The 15,647-nt window shown below is 55.7% G+C and overlaps 2 protein-coding genes across 9 annotated transcripts; both read right to left on the reverse strand.

The window, feature by feature from the left end:
- Positions 1 to 406: 406 nt before the first annotated feature.
- ETV3 (ETS variant 3) lies at positions 407 to 11,779 on the reverse strand. Of its 7 annotated transcripts, none has more exons than XM_015298458.4 (5): positions 11,573 to 11,779; positions 10,334 to 10,396; positions 9,116 to 9,353; positions 7,256 to 7,371; positions 407 to 4,680 (listed from the first exon to the last, which is right to left on the reverse strand). In XM_015298458.4, exons 2-5 carry the CDS (start codon positions 10,377 to 10,379, stop codon positions 3,482 to 3,484), a joined length of 1,599 nt encoding a protein of 532 aa, XP_015153944.1. In that variant the 5' UTR covers positions 10,380 to 10,396; positions 11,573 to 11,779; the 3' UTR covers positions 407 to 3,481. The 7 variants fall into 7 exon arrangements, with proteins under 7 accessions (XP_015153944.1, XP_046759944.1, XP_046759943.1 ...); XM_046903988.1 differs by lacking the exon at positions 11,573 to 11,779 and adding an exon at positions 11,299 to 11,358; XM_046903987.1 differs by lacking the exon at positions 11,573 to 11,779 and adding an exon at positions 11,294 to 11,358.
- Positions 11,780 to 11,950: 171 nt separating this feature from the next.
- SLAMF8 (SLAM family member 8) lies at positions 11,951 to 15,099 on the reverse strand. 2 transcript variants are annotated; one of them, NM_001318448.2, is made up of 6 exons: positions 14,956 to 15,099; positions 13,229 to 13,546; positions 12,647 to 12,925; positions 12,458 to 12,568; positions 12,309 to 12,379; positions 11,951 to 12,194 (listed from the first exon to the last, which is right to left on the reverse strand). In NM_001318448.2, exons 1-6 carry the CDS (start codon positions 15,023 to 15,025, stop codon positions 12,126 to 12,128), a joined length of 918 nt encoding a protein of 305 aa, NP_001305377.1. In that variant the 5' UTR covers positions 15,026 to 15,099; the 3' UTR covers positions 11,951 to 12,125. The 2 variants fall into 2 exon arrangements, with proteins under 2 accessions (NP_001305377.1, XP_024999196.1); XM_025143428.3 differs by lacking the exon at positions 12,458 to 12,568.
- Between the last annotated feature and the right edge of the window lie 548 nt (positions 15,100 to 15,647).

The following is a 15,647-nucleotide window of genomic DNA, read 5'->3' on the forward strand; positions in this document are numbered from 1 at the left end:
GTGCTGCTCCAAGGAGTCCCAACTGGCAGTTCCCCATGCAGAGCAGCGCAGCTCCGCACCTCTCAACCCCTCTTCCACTCCAGTAATGCTATGAAAAACAAAACAACTACCAAAAAAAAAAAAAAAAGAAAAAAAAAACCCAAAAAAACCCCACAACGCCAATTGGCCCAAAGCCTGGGCAGCAACGTGCCGAGCTCAGGGCGTGGATTTGGGCCAGTTTTGGAGTTAAATGGAGTTGAGAAGAGCAGCCGCCGGGGCTGAGGGGCTCTCCCAGCACCAAACCCCATCACCCACCCATCCCACTCAAGTTAGGAGAGGGGGGGAGGGAGGGGGGAAGGATGGAGACAACGCTGGTTGTGATGGGGATGAGATGTGGGGGGACTCAGAGCACAGAGCTGCAAGCAGCGCCGCTTATTTAAAAGGTTTATTTAACTTTTAATTTGAGGTAAAATACTTTTTTTTTTTCTTTTTCTTTTTTTTTTCTTTTTTCTTTTTTTTCTTTTTTTTTCTTTCAACTTCCATAACAAAATACAGAGCTATCAGATACCCCTGGAAAAAAAAAATATGTATATTATACATATATTTCTATAACATTACATCATATATATATAATATATATATGCCGACTTTTTTTGTTTGTTTGTTTGTTTGTTTTTTGAAGACTTTATAGAAAGTGGAACGTCTAAAGGCACTGCACAATGGAGTATTTAAAGACTACTTTACATTGTTATGTACATATTACACACACACCGTCCTGCTCGCCCTGCGCGAACCGCTCGAGCTCACCACGTCCCCACGTATGTGTATGCATCCTTCCTAATCCCTGCTGAATCGAGTCTAGTAAAGAACATGCCTCAGGAGAAGTGATTCTTACCAATAAAAAGAAGCTTTCTATGGGTAAATACTTAAAAACACTCTAAAATTGAACTTCTTTTAGAAAAAAAAAAAAAATATATATATATAATAGCAACCATCTGATTAGTTCAAAACCAAGAGAAGAAATCCGCTGCTTTTCAAACCCACCAGGATCCGTAAAGACATAGAAATAAAAACAACAAAAAGCCTGTTATTTAAAAAACAAAACAACGTAATTATGGAATAAATAAAAATAATAATAAAAATTAAAAAAAAAAACAAAAAAAAAACCAAGGGACAACCGGGCCGTTGTTGTGTTAATGCTGCTGGGGGTGGGGGTGCGGGGGGGCTCTGATGCTCTGCTGTCGCTGCCCCATATCCTGGTGGTGGGGATGGGGTTGGATCCTCCTGCCCTCCTTCCGTGGGCTCTTCCCAGGTCCCGGCCGTCGGTTGTCCAATTAAAGTCTCTTTTCCTACAGGTTCCCTAAGACTAAACAAAGCCAAAACAAAACAAAAACAACAACAACAAAAAAAAAAAAAAAACCCCAACCAACAAATGGTTTCAACATTAACATGCTCTGGATTAATTAGTACAGGCGGACGTTGAGAATTTTCAACCATTTAAACTTTACAAGTTTAAAGATTTTGGCACATTGGAATATATATATAATTCTTTTTTTTTTTTTTCTCTCCTTTTTTTTTTTTAAATTTTTTTTTTTTCTTCTTCTTCTTTTGAAAGGTAAAATGTTAATTATAAGCATCCTTGCCCCCCCCCCCACCTTGGGGGAGGAGGGGGGGCTGCCCTGGGCACCGGCCTCGCACCGCGGGTGGCACCGCCCCGCTCCATGGTCCGTTGTCCTGAGAAGCTGAGTCCTTATCCCTGATGGCGGAGCTCCCTGTTTGCAGTGCAATGGCTATGAAGAACCCCCGGCCCAGGCCTGGAACCGATGACGAACTTTTAAAGCCAAACGACAGTCCATCTTTGTGGGTATTATTATTATTATTCTTTTTTTTTTTTTTTTTTTGCCTTAAAGAAGCACAAAAGGGCAACGCTCCCTCCCCAAATGGGAGCAGCCCCCCCGTAGGCTCCGGCACTTGGGTATGAGGGGCGACGATATGCGTTACGGATGGGAAAGGCCTCGTGTTGCTTATTCCTGAGTTCACGCTGACGTTGGCTGCAGGGCTGGGGAGGGCTCCTGCCTGTTCCCCTCCTGCCCCCAGTGCCAAAATCCCGGTGCCAAACCCCGGTGCAGGGATGCTCTCCGGTCTGCAGCCACATTCACTGCGTATCGGGGCATGCGGCGAAGCGGTGCTCACACACCCGACCCCTCTGAGCATCACCAAACCCCCACGGCCTGCTGGGACCACCAACAAGCAGCCAGGCTGTGGGCACAGCTCTGCCCCCACGCGGGGTCCATCGTTTTCCGATTTCCTTCCAAGGAATCATTCGGAATCCATCCTGATGCAGCAGGAAGAGGTGGGGGGGGGGGGGGGGGAGGGGAGAGAGCGTTCCTCGGCGTAATCCGGAGCCTAAATTCATCAGCCTAACGAGAACCGCAGCTACGTAGGGAAATAGCAGATTTATAGCAAATACAGTGAGATTTACACCGCGGGTTGGGGTGGCTCCACGCCACCCGAGCTCCTGCAACCACTGTGGGGCTGCATCCACCTCCACCGAGAAGCCCGACCTTGGCCACTGCCTCTGGCTCCGCATAGGCTCCTTCTGCCAACAGACCCTGCTCTCATAAAGTGTATACGTAGTTAAGGCATGAGTCAAAGTGATAGGGGAACCAAACAAAGGAAATAAGATTGAACAAAGCTCCTGTCATTCCTTCTCCATGAACTCACCACAATCATTTCAGTGTTAATCTTCCAATCACTCCCAGCTCCACCCATACCATTACGAAAAGAAATAAAATAAAAAAAAAAAAATCCTAGGGTACATTTTAATGCGTATATTAAAGGCATTAGGTTATTTTTTTTTTTTTTGTTTTTCCCACCCCACTCCCTTCCCTGAAAGATTCTATAATTTGCTCATGGCTTCTGCTGTATTTCTGAAAGGCCCAAAGGACGGCGGCTGCGTCCTGAAGCGCTGCCATGTCCCGGCAAACAGAGCTGTCACTCCTCAGCCCTCTCCAACCAGAGGACAGTGCAATATTCTCTCTCCCTGCCCCCCCCCCCCCAACCCCCCCCCCACCCCACCCAAAATGCAGACAGCTTCCGATGCTGGCACACAGCACACGTCTCCCATCGTCAGGAAATCCTCCCCGCCATCGCACCAGACTCCATCAAATAGGGAACTAGATGAACTCAGAGATTCCCACTTCTATAAATACTAGATAGAGCGCACAGGGAACAGACTGCACTTTGAGTTCCTCTGGCTCGGTGGAGGCCTCAACCCCTCTGGAGTTCGTGCTGGGTGTGAAGCTCAGCACCCTCGCCTCTCCTAATCGGAACAAGACAACCGCGTCTCACCTGCAAGTCAACAATGAAAACAAAGAACACAACCCCCCCCACCCCTAGTCTCTAGAATTACCAAACCAGTCTAGCCCCAGCCCCCCCCGCCCACCCCCCCCACGCTCTGCAACCTTGCTACATAAATACACGGATGGTTTCAGCACGCAGCCTAGGCGTCAGAGGCAGCGGCAGCCGCCACAGCCTTGGGCCCGGCCACGAGGTGCGGGCTGCCCAGCACCCCATTCCATGGGACGCGGCCATTTGGGTGCTCCTCGGGGGCATCTGCCTGCCGGTCCCCGTTCCAACGGCGCTTGAGACGCAGCTTGGGGGGCATCAGGGCGTCCTCGCGCTTCTCCTGCGCTCCAGGCTCTCCGGACGGCTCTCTGGGGGGCTTCTCACCACTGCTCTCCCCTTGATCTTGGGACTCTTCGGCCGGGCCCAGGGCCTGGGTGGGCACCAGCGGTGCCGGGTGCCACGATGGGGCGGCAGGTCTGGCAAACACCGGACCCTTCTCCTCTTCCAGGCTGGTGCTGGGTGCTGCCATGCTGGAGTTCTCCTCCTTCTCGCTTTTGTCTTTTCCCTTCGCGGGCAGCTCTTCACGCTCGGCCTCCTTGTCCACAGGGGGCTCGAGCTTCACCCTGGGGGGAGGAGGAGAGGCGAGCTGGGGGGTCGCTGACTCTTCGGTGCTTTCCAGTCTCTCCCTGTTTTTGCGCCCAACAGGTGGAGGCTGCAGCTTGATGGGGAACTGGGGCTGCTCCTCCATGGGCATTTGGCACTGTAGTGGTGGCACCATGAGCCCCGGATAGCGGGGGAAAGTCCGCGGGCTCAGATGGTAGTTGAAGACGGAGCAAGCTTGCGAATGCAGGTAGTGTTTCATTTCCTCAGGGTTGAAAGAGAAGCAGCTGCTGCCTGTGAAGGGGCTGAGACCTGGAGACGGGCTGTAGGAGAACAGGGTGGGAGTCAGGGACAGTGCAGGCGAGATGGGGACGTTGAGGACCCCGCCGCGTCCTGGCAGAGGGGACACGGCAAAGGGGCTGTGAGGATCCGGGTAGATGCTGGGCCTGGTGAAGAGAGGCAGCATGATGTCTGGCTTGCGCTTCTGGTGGTTGACACCCCCGGCACCCGCGGTGTTGCGTGAGCCCATGAGATCCACACCGCGACGCCAATCGGCGGAGCCATCCTCCAGCTCTGGCAGGTCAGGCTTCCTCTCACCGCCATCACCCAGAGCCTCTGGGTTGGATGGGACCAGGGAAGGGCCGGAGAAACGGCCGGGCTGCGCATCATCAGTGGGAGAGTGGCTGTCCAGAGGTGGGAAGTGGAAACGGGACGAAGCCGTGGGGACGGGAGGAGCGCTCTGCGGCACGACACCTGGGCACGGGGAAAGGAAAAGAGAGGGGGAGAGTTAAAAGCGCCGTTGCCAAGGGAGTTAAATCAGAGGCAGAGCTGCTTTTAGGGCTGCACCCGCAGGCATTTGGAAGAGCAATACAAAAATACCAGGAGCTCTCAGCAACGCAGCAGACGATCAGATGGGAGGCACCTTCCCCATCTGCTCCCCTCGCTCCTGCCCACCTCAAAACCTCGCTGCTGCTGGGAGGAATCTTCTCCTCTCCGCCCTGGCGGAGGTTTCTCGAGCCTCCAGCAGCACTGAAGGAACTTCCACTTTTGGATGCCCTCCCCTGACCTCTTCACTTTGGTTTAACCAGAAAATGGCCTCAGTGACGGCGCGTTAGGAGCACGGTTAAGCAATTGTGTGCCAACGCCACCAGCAGAAGCGCTGCTGGTAAACCTCAAACTCTTGGGGTGGAATACTGAAAAATCCCTGATTTGTGGATGTTCTCTCTTTGATATTTCTGCCCATATCATTGCTAGATCCTGCAGGTTTCTCTTCCCCATCCTCCCCAAGCAAGTTAGTGATTCTGGTGCCTACGGAACCACGTCTCTGCATCTTACCCCCGCTGCACTGAGCCACACTGAGGCAAATTCCTCCACATGCTTTCTCACCTCCACGACACACCGTCTGATTCTCCTTTCCCTTCCAAACTGCGTGAGCGAGTCAAGAAACCTGATTCCAGTGCCCCAAACAGGTTTGATATCCCAACCCCCATCCCAGCCAGAAGGAAAGAAAACAGGTTGTAATTAGACAAGTGCATTCCAGTTCTCCAAACTTCTTTTTTTAAATGCATGCCCCAGAGATAGGAGGGAGTGGCTGCAAACAGGGAAAAGGAACAGCAGTGAGCAATATTGAGCTGGAACTGCCCAGACTTGTTGCTGCAAGTAATTATAGATTTGCAGCACTGTTTCGTACTACATCTTACACCCCCATGCTTTGGCTAAGGACTCCTAGAGAATACATTTCCTTCTCCCCACTGCCGTAAAGGCAACATGTCTCACGCAGGTGAGGCCTCTTTGAATACTTCTCTTCTCCCAGTCCTGTCTTCTGGGTTACTGCCTGCCCAGAGGACAAAGCCTTGCTATCACACCATGCCTCCCCCAAGGCAGAGATGGATGCAGGCGGCTCCAACTGCCAACATCAACGCGCAGTCATCGCTGTACGTAGGCACAGAGCACACAGTGCCGATGAGAAATCGCCTTGCCCACACGTAACCTGTTTTTCTCAGCCACTAAGGTTTCAGAGTCAACATTCAATCCCCACTTTTCCCCCGCTCTCTCCCTTCCCTCTCTGCTAGACGAATCTTCAAGGCTTCCCCTGAGGCGCTCTTCTGGAGGTGAGAACTAAGAACACGGTGCTGTGAGAAAGGCTGGTTCAGGCGCCTCTGCAGTCACGCTTTCTTTGCTGCGGAGAGTTTGCAGTCTAGGGCCTCCCTGTAATGACTTCCAGAAGTTTTTTTTGATGGACACGATCGCCATTCGTTTCCCTGGTCGTGTGGTGGCTGCTCAGTTTGGAGACAATCAGGCCAGCTGCAGAAATCTAGCTATGGGGGGATTTAACTCCACCAAAAAGGATCTTCCAAACAAAGGACCCTCCTCCCAGAGAAACCACAGCAGTAATGCTGACTCCAGGACAAACCCAGCGTGAACTTCTGCTACTGCTTCTGGCAAGAGACTCAAAGGCCTTTTAGGACAAGCAGGGAACAATTACGCTTCATTCCCAAACTCTTTTTTGTTATCCTGAGTGTCAGCACACCGTTCTGCTGCAGGGAGGATCAAGAAATACCTGTGATTTTAGCCAAACTCTGACAAGCTATTATACCTCCCTGGAAACTCCAGAAATGCTCTGTGCTCACTATTATGTTTCTCTGAACTCTAGACACGTTGGTTAAAAAACAAACAAACAAATGAACAACCCTTCTTGGATATGAAAGGAATAGACCTGAAATAATAAGGGATTTTGGCAGGAGAGGAGCAGAGGCAAAAGAACAACCCTTTTTGGATGCAAAAGGAATAAACCTGCAACAATAAGGGGCTTTTGCAGGAGAGGAGCAGAGAGCAAACTGCTGCTAAGCTGTGAACTTTCCAATAGTGCTGACAGATACGCCTCGCTGTGCACCTCTAAGCGCCTTGTCAAGGAGGCTCACATTTATATGGCGCCATAAACTTACATTACAAACATGTGAGGCAAGGTCCCTGCAAGAGAAATAAAACCCTCTTATCCCAAGGACACCCGCACCCCAACGGCAAAGCAAAGCAAAGCCGCAGCACCAATAAAGGCAGTCCAGCAGGCAGGCTCAAATAGGAAACCAAAATGCCTCCAGTCTCCCCTGAGGACAACCACAGATGCACCAGTCACAAGCTGAGGGAAGGAGCGCTGCAGATAAAGCTTTATCAGTGCCCAGGCATTCCCACCACATCAGCCCTGATTGCCCCAGCAGTCTTTCAAGACGAGGAGGTGACTGATAGGGGGATGTTCAGAGGCTGCTGCCCTGGCCCTGCTCCTGCACCCGCTGACACGCAGGGAAGTTGCCAGCCCCAGTTCTGTGCTCACCATTAGGCCGAATGTTGATGAATGGATAGTTGGGCATCACCAGCTTGTTGAAGTTGAACTTGTAAGTAAACCTTTTGCCCTTTGTCTTGTGAAGAATCCTCTTGTTGTAATAATATCTATAAAAGAAAGGTAGAGAGACCAATCAAGGCATGTGGTGATCTGTTTTAGAGACTTTGTTTTGTAGTGCTACCAACATCCACCTTTGACATACTCATAAAAATGAACATGATGGGATCCAGAAGTGACTTAGGTGACAGCCTGCACTGAGACACTGACCCTGAGGAAGGGGAATCCGTACTTGAGACTTTGGCAGAATAAAACTCAGTGCAATTACAGAGGGACCAAACAAACCCGATGCCCTCTGATTTTATTTTCCCTTCTGTCTTCAAGGCTGAGCACACTGCCACAAACACAGCACGGCGTAAAAAGCATCAGACTGGACATCAGAAGGGCTGGTTCCTGCTGCCATCAGGCCTGTGAGCAAGTTGCTTTCCTTCCATTTACCCGTTAGCACCATAATTCACAGCCCCAGCAAAGGCAGAGCACGGAACTCAGGGGGAGAGGAGGTACAAACTGCTCCACAGCCTCTTCCCCACTTACACCACCACCACTGTTTGTCCTTGGCCATGTAATAGTGGTGTACAAAGGTGCTGCACGCAGATCACAGCCACAATTCTTTGCACTCAGAGCTAGGTGAACACATGTTGTTGCCACAGCACACACCAAACAAAGCAACGTCAGCTCCTCAAGATGGGGGGAACAAGCCAGAGCTCCCCACATGACAGCTCCTCCAATAGCCGCAGCTCTCCTGTCCCACTGCTGTCACATTTGGCACCGAGATGCCAAGACATGATCAGTGTTGGCAGGTGGTGGCTATTTTCCACTCCCATGAATCAATTACAGTCTCAGTGCCATTCAATTTATCGTTTCCTTCCTGTTCCAGCATGGGACTTGAGTACTTGCTGCCTTGTTTGTCTTTGCCAGCTCCACCCAGGAGGTATCAGAGGGCGTAAGGCAGCGAAGTCCACGTAGCAGACAGTGCTGATAATGCCAGGACCTGTCAAGAACCCAGGCTCTCCTGACAGGCTGGAAATGCTGAAACATTTCATAGGCTTGTGTGACATTCTTACCGTCTGTATTTCAAAACACAGATTAGCCACTGAAAAAACAGAAACCGCCTGTGAGAGTCTAAATAGAATAGGGCTAACTTTTAAGGGAGATTTTAGTATTCAGAAATGCAGAGGGAGAAGCAATCAGCCTATCTCAAATGAGGGGACACTGGTGGCTGGAGGGTGCCCTTCACCCACAGGCAACTTCATGTCACCAGGCTCAGGACATGGAATTCACCGCTGTATGTGACAAACTGTGAAGGGGATGGTGACAGGTGACTGACACACACCCAATCCCTGGGATGGGCACCAGGTTTAGCAGTAAAAAGACAAGGGCATGTTAGAAAGGGGAGCTGCTTTCTCTGAAACGGTACCATTGATGGTGTGATAATAGAGTAACACCTCTGGTTTCCTCCCACACCTTCTTGCTCAAGCCAGCATCAGCAGTGGAAGCAGTGGAAAAAAAAGGAGAGAAAAGCTCCCCGGAAGGAACCCATCCTGATAATAACAACCTGAGCACCTGGTGCAAATTTATGCTGTGACGCTTGGCTGCAAAACACGTCACGGTGATCCAGGAATTTCCTCTCCTGTGCCTCCCTACTCACACCTTGGTACAACCAAACCTCGCCAGGCAGCCTGGCACCCCAGAACTCAGATTTCATACAAACCTCCCAAAAACGTAACTACATTGAAGCAAAACACCTGCTGTCAGTTATCCAGATGGGTCAGGGCCAGGGAATCTCCTCCTCACCTGAGAGCTCGGCTCAGCTTGTCGTAGTTCATTTGGGGCTTGCACTTCCTCCGGCCCCACAGCCGTGCCACCTCGTCGGGGTCCTTGATGACAAACTCCCCGTACTCGCCCTGCTGCCAGGCAATGACATGGCGGAACTCCTCCTTCTGCAGCAGCTCCAGGATGAAGTGCCAGAGCTGGATCTGCCGTGAGCCAGGGCTGGACTCAGTCTTGTATGCCCACTCGGGAAAATGATAACCTTGGGAAGTGCCAAAAAAGAGGCGTTCAGACAGTGGCTCACAGCTACAGAGCTCCCAAGTGCCAAGTGCTACAGCTGGGAATGAGTGCCTGCGCTACGTATTGGTAATGTTCTTTCCAGAGGAGGACCACGGAGCATCGCTGGGAGCTGTAATTCCAATAAGTATTCAGTGCAGAAGCAAAGAAGCCCAGATTTCTCACACTAGTTGCTCATTTTCTTACTCATTTTACCCCTACTCTCCTTGGAGAAGTCCCAAGGAAAAAAATGGTAAAACACACAGGGGCACGAGAGCCATACAAGAGTCAGACACAGTGGAAAGGAGCCCAAGAGCTTTAAACGTTGGTACTATTTGGATTCCAGGTGCCTCAAAATAAGGAGAAAAACATAAACAGGTTTGAATATCTGGCACACTGGTTTTTCAGCAGGCAAGCATGGGTGGCTTTGGGGGTCTCCTGCTCCCCATCCCTTGGAGCACAGCACCCTGCCCCAGCCTCAGCTGCGCCAACAGATGTTTCTGAGCGGCTGCCAAGTTCAGCTCTGTCAGAACAGTTTCCCAGCACAGCTGCTATTGCGCGGTTTTCCAAATCATCGTGGCCACAATTTTCAGCTCAGGCAGCGTGCACGGAGCCTCATCGTGCTCAGATGGCACCCGCCCCCCCCCCCCCACATCGCAGGCTGCGGCTGAAACAAACCCAGGGAGCGCCGCGTCAGCCCGGGGGGAGCACACTTGGAGCTCCCAAACCCTCACAAACAAAATGTCTCCACGAGGATCCATTTGCATATTAACACAGAGCTCACAAGGTTGTAAAACTGGCTGAGAGTGCACCAAGCGGGAGCCTTATCGATTCCCAGTGACACACAGCAAAGAGCTTTGAGGAGAGGTGGAATTAATCCCGCCTGAGCTCCTTCAGCCTGGGAAAAGAATTTGTAACAGCTGAACACCCTGCGCTCAGCCTTCCACGCGGCGCGCGTGTCCTTACCTCCTCCTCCTTCTGGCTTATCCACAATGCTGCAGCCTGCTTTCATTTTCTCCCTCCTGCTGACTGCGAAACAGAAGGAAATCAGCGCCAGCGCTATCGCTATACCGGCCTCGCGGGCAGCGCTTTGAATCCCAGCCCTCCCCTCCCTGCACCCACACCCCACGGTCGGTGCCCCCGTCGCCTTGCAGCTGCACCGCGGGGCGTTGGGCTCTGCTCGGTGCTGCCGTGTCGGAGCGGCCCGGCGGGGCCGTGAGGCAGACAAAACAAGCCCAGTGCAGTTTGTCTCCTGTTACGAGACGGCCGCGCTGCCAAAACACACAAGCCGCTGAGCTCACCCAGATGTACCAGCGAGGGGAGGGGGGATCCCGGCTCCCGCTCCCCACTCACATCTGACTTTAATTTCGGGAGGCGGGCGCCGGGCCGGGCGCTACCTGCGGGCGGGGCAGCGGCACCGAGCGGCGCCCGGGGAGGGCCCGGCTCCGGGGGGGTCGGGGGCGAACGCCGCCAGCCCTGCCCGCCGCGGAGGGGGCCCGGCCCCGCGCTGTCCCCGCCGGGGTTTCCTGCTCGGCGCCGTCGCTTTGAAATGGTAACGCCATGTAAATAGCTGCGAGGGGCAGGCGCGGCGCCGGGGCTCCGGGCTCCCGTTACAGCGCCGGCGGCGGGGCCGCCCCCTCCGCTCCCTACCGCCGGCCTGCCCGGGCCTGCCCGCCCGCCGCCGCGCTGCCGCCCCTGCCCCGGGCTGCGGGCGCTGGCTCCGCGCCCCCCCCACTACTACGCCCGCCAGATCGGGCCGCGCGGCCGCCCCCGTTACCATCACCCCTCCTCCGCCGCCATCCCGTCGCTGCCGGTTACCGGTACGCTTCTCCACGCGGCCCCCGCAGCCGCGCGCCCCCGCTCGCCTCCTGCGCGCTGCCGCCCACCCCCCACCCGCACGGCTCCCCGCAGCCATAGAGCCCCCACCCCACCGAGCGCCTCCGGTAACCGGGGCTGCCCCACTCCTCCGCCCCTCCCTCCGGGCCCACGGTACTGCGGCCCCGCGCCGCCCCCGCCCCCGGAGCCGCCCCCGAGGGCACCCCCGCCCCCAGCGGGCGGCCTCCGCCCCTCTGTCCGCCCTCCGTCCGCCCTCTGCTCTCCCCCCGCCGCCCCCGCGAGACCGAGGCGACGCGCGCGGCGTGGCCCATCCGAAGCCCGGGAGGCGGCGGCGGCAACGACTCGGCCGCGCCCGGGTCCGGGACCCACCTGCGGGGGCGGCACGGGCCGGGCCGGGTCCGGCGGGCGGAGCGGGTGCGGTGGGGCGGCGGAGCGCGCCCGGGCCGCGGTGCCGATGGGGGGTGCGCGCCGCTCGCCTCGCTGCTGCCGCCGCTGCCTCCCCCGCACGGCCGCCGGAACCGGAACCGCCGCCACCGCCCACACACTTCCGGGCACGCTCCCACGCACTTCCGCTTCCGTCCAGAGCGGGCGCGCGCACGCACAGCGCCGCTCCGCCCTATTCCCACCCCGCTCCGCGACGGGTGGCGCCGGGGGACAATAGAAGGCGGAAAGCGAAGGGCCCCCTCGGGGTTTTCGATGCGTCTCCCTCCGCCTCCCCACAGCCCCTCCACGCACACGGACACTCTCTCTTTCTCTCTTTCTTTATTGGGGCCGTGCACAGCCCGGGGCCGCGGGGAGCACCGCCAGGCCCGTGCTCCTGTGTGGGGAGGAAGGGAAAAGGACACGGCGAAATGAAGCAAGATGGGGGCAGGCTGTCCGGCTGTCCGTCCATCCATCCGTCCGTCTGTCCGTAATCCCTCGCTCAGGCTTGTAGCCGCGCTGTGCCATCCCCACCGGTCCCCACCTCACTGTAGATGGTTCTGCTGGGGCCCTTGGGGGGATGTGGGAGCAGCCCAGGGTCAGGGGGGGCTCTATGGGGACACCCCGTTGCCCCAGGGGACGTTGCCGTCCCCACCCTCTGCTGGGTGTTGGGTCACTGCCCCACCTGCTCGTCCCTGTCCTCGACATTTCCCCTCTGCACCTGGGAGTACAGCGGCTCCTTGGGGCAGGCGACAGCTGTGGGGAAGGTGAGGCCGTGATGGATGGGGATGGTCCCCTCCTGCCTGCCCGCAGCCCCCCCACGGCAGTGCCAACCTCTGTCAGCCGCCTTCCCCCTCCTCCTCAGCAGGTACAGCGCGATGCTCAAGGCTCCCAGCACAGCCACCAGCACTGCCAGGTAGATGGGCCACCTCCACCTGCGTGCCTCTATGGGGACAAGGTATTGGGATGGCTGGATGGCTCTGGGCACCTGGTGTGGCAGAGGGAGATAGTGAGGGGCTTTACCGTCTGCACACAACGCTGCCAGGTCCACGGACTTGCTCTGCTCCTGCACCGGGTTCCGGGCCACACAGGTGTAGATGGCATTCAGGGTGCTGGTGGGGATGGTCACGTGCAGCATGTGTCTGTCATCGCTCTGTCTCCAAAGTGCACTGGAGGTGTTGTCGTGCTGCCAGGTGGCCTGAGCACCGCTTCCAGCCGGCACCAAGCACCGCAGAATGATGCTGCAGTCCGGGGCACTGTGGGACAGTATCTCGTGCTGGATCAGGGGCTCCGGTACGGGCTCTGTTGGGAATGTGAGTGCTGCTGGGACAGAGCTACCTGCAGGTACCTGGGGACTGCAGCCTCAAGGAACCGGCAGGGACAGGCAGGCGAAGGGCAGTGAGAAGGAAGTGCAGGTGGAAAGCAGATTTGTCATAAAGCAGGAAAATCCCCTCAGCAGATGGCCAGCAGCATAATGCACTCAGGAAAGGGGAAGGGAAACCATTGATAGCTCTCGGTACAAAAGGGTTTGTCACTTCTCCCTGCAGGCTGGAAACCCCAGGGATGGGGATGGTGTTCCTGCCCCCCAGCTCCCCTTCAGCTCACCGTAGACAGTGAGGTTGAAGGAGCATTCCTCCATCAGTGTTGACTGATATGTGACCTGTGCATCGTAGACCCCACTGTCATTCAGCTCCAGGGCACTGATCTGTAACGTCCCATTGATCAACTTCAGCTGCTGCCTGTTGTACTTGGGATACTCGGACGTCTCCGGGTTGTACTCCACCAGTTCTATTTTCTTGCTGGCATTGGCTCTGAAGCTCCAGATGATCCTCTTCACCATGTCGCCAGGGAGCAGCTGTAGGGGGAGCTGCACCGAGTCCCCCAGCATGCCGCTTACTGGCTTGATCTGAACAGCTGCAGTGCCTAGTAGGACAGCAGTGCTCAGTAGAATGGAGAGTCCCAGGCACCCTCCTGGGTTCTTTAACCTTCACCATCACCTCCCCTGCCTGTGGCTGGGCACTGCTGTGCTGCTGCCACGTGCTCGCAGTGCTGCGATGTCCTCACACCACCCCGTCCCCATTGCAGAGATGGAAGTGGAGCAGGCTTAGGGGTGAAGCCCATAATGATTCACTGCAGAGACCCTTCAAAGCTGGAGGCTGAGCTGCAGGGTGCAGCGGAGCTGGGTGCAGCGCTCTGTTCCCAGCCCTGTGGCGAGACACAGAGCTCCTGTGACGTGAGCAGAAGGTGGCTTTCAGACACAAAAAGCTGCAAAGAGGCGACTGTGCTGGGGACCGCTGCGTCCCCACATCACAGGGCCCATCCTGCATCGGCCACTGGCTTCCTGCCCACACTCAGGGCCAGCCACACGGTTCCCATCCACTGCGCCACGCTCCAGTTTTGCAGAGAGGATTGCAAAGCTGCAGGGGTCGGCATGCTGACAGCAATCAGCGGTGGGCCTGGGTTGGGGGTCACAGCCCCACGGCGCCCACACCTCCATTTTTTGGGGGGGATGCTGACACAGAGCAAGAACACGTCCGCATGAATCACCCATGGTGGCACTGAGCCACCTGCCCATATTTTGCCCCAAACAAATGCCCTACGTTAGTGTGCAATGCAAACACAGCCTCTGCAATTCCCAGCTTGATCCTGCTGTGGGAAACTCCTAGGTGTTGTCTGCTCATCTGCATCCCTTCCCTATCCCCAGCTCTGTCCCTGTCCCCAAACCCTCACCCTGGAGTCTTCTGGCTGGTAGGGGCTGTGCCCACTCATTAGAGAGCAGTGGGTGCCTGGCTTCGGCCTCGTGCAGCCCCGGCAGCACTGAGCAGCTTTTGCACAGCGGAGCATCTGCTTGAGAGCTTCGAGCTGTGCAAGAAGACCCCATTGGGCTCTTAAAAATGTGTGGGTGAGCAGAGTCCAGCACAAAACCCAGCAGTTTCCAAGCCAACATGGAGCAGGGCAAGGTGCAAATGCTCCCTCCTGGTTCCAGCCCCACTGCTGACAGCAAACTTCTCCATATGTGATTTATGCTGTCAGTAAATAGAGTCGGGTGATGCCGTGCCTGGTGCCAAGCTCTGCTTCTCCCAGGGCTGGGAGTGGACACATCCCCGGTCAGGTTCCCCCGAGAACAGCGCTTGGACTCTTTCACAGAAGAAAACCCATCTCCCACCCCTCTTATTTACCAAATATTTTCAAACCTGCACCAAACCCGAAGGTTGAGCCTCGTTCAATCCCACACCCATGGTTTCACTGGGTTCCCACAGTAGCAGCATTGCCGCTGAGCCCCCCCTCCCACCTTCAGCTCTCCCCCCACCACATCCATGCTCAGCCCCTACCTGTGGTGACAAGGAGCAGAGCCAGCAGCCTGGGGATGAAGGGACACCGTTGATCACACAGTTGCCCCATCTCTCCATCCCCAGCTTGAGGCAGCAGCGGCCTCAGTTGTGCAGGCGGTGGGGAGGACGCATGCAAATCTGCCCACAGGTTCCTGGGGAGTGGCAGCTTGGGGACAACATGAGACCCTGCCCAGCCCCACTGTAGCTCCGCAGCGTATCCAGGGCTACTAGGGCAATAAATGAGGGATGGAGCCCGGATGCTGCCGCTGTTGGGTAAATAACAGCAGCTGGGCTGGCTGTGTCAGACAGCTGGTATAGGGAGCACGTGTCCCCCACTGCCTGAGACTGCACCAAGATAATGCTCCCACCCCACCAGGCTGGTTTCCCCCCGCTTTTCCTGAAGCAAAATCCCAGCAGCAAAGAGGCAGAGATATGGGAATGCGAGGCAGCCACACGCCTGCAGGGGGAATGGAGGATTTGGAGAAGCACAAGGGGTCGGGACGGTGCAGAGCCGCTCACGGCTGCTGCTTCTGTGTTTCCAAAAGGGGGAAGCGAGAGGCAGCTTCTGGGGAGGCAGCAGTAAACTGTGCACAGCCCTGGGATGACGTGACTGTGAGGGGTCCACATGTGGGTGTGCACAGCAGATGTACGCCTGCATGCACAGCCCCACGTGCACAACCCCACACACGGCC

The sequence above is a fragment of the Gallus gallus genome, chromosome 25, assembly GCF_016699485.2.
Source record: "Gallus gallus isolate bGalGal1 chromosome 25, bGalGal1.mat.broiler.GRCg7b, whole genome shotgun sequence".
NCBI lineage: Eukaryota > Metazoa > Chordata > Aves > Galliformes > Phasianidae > Gallus > Gallus gallus.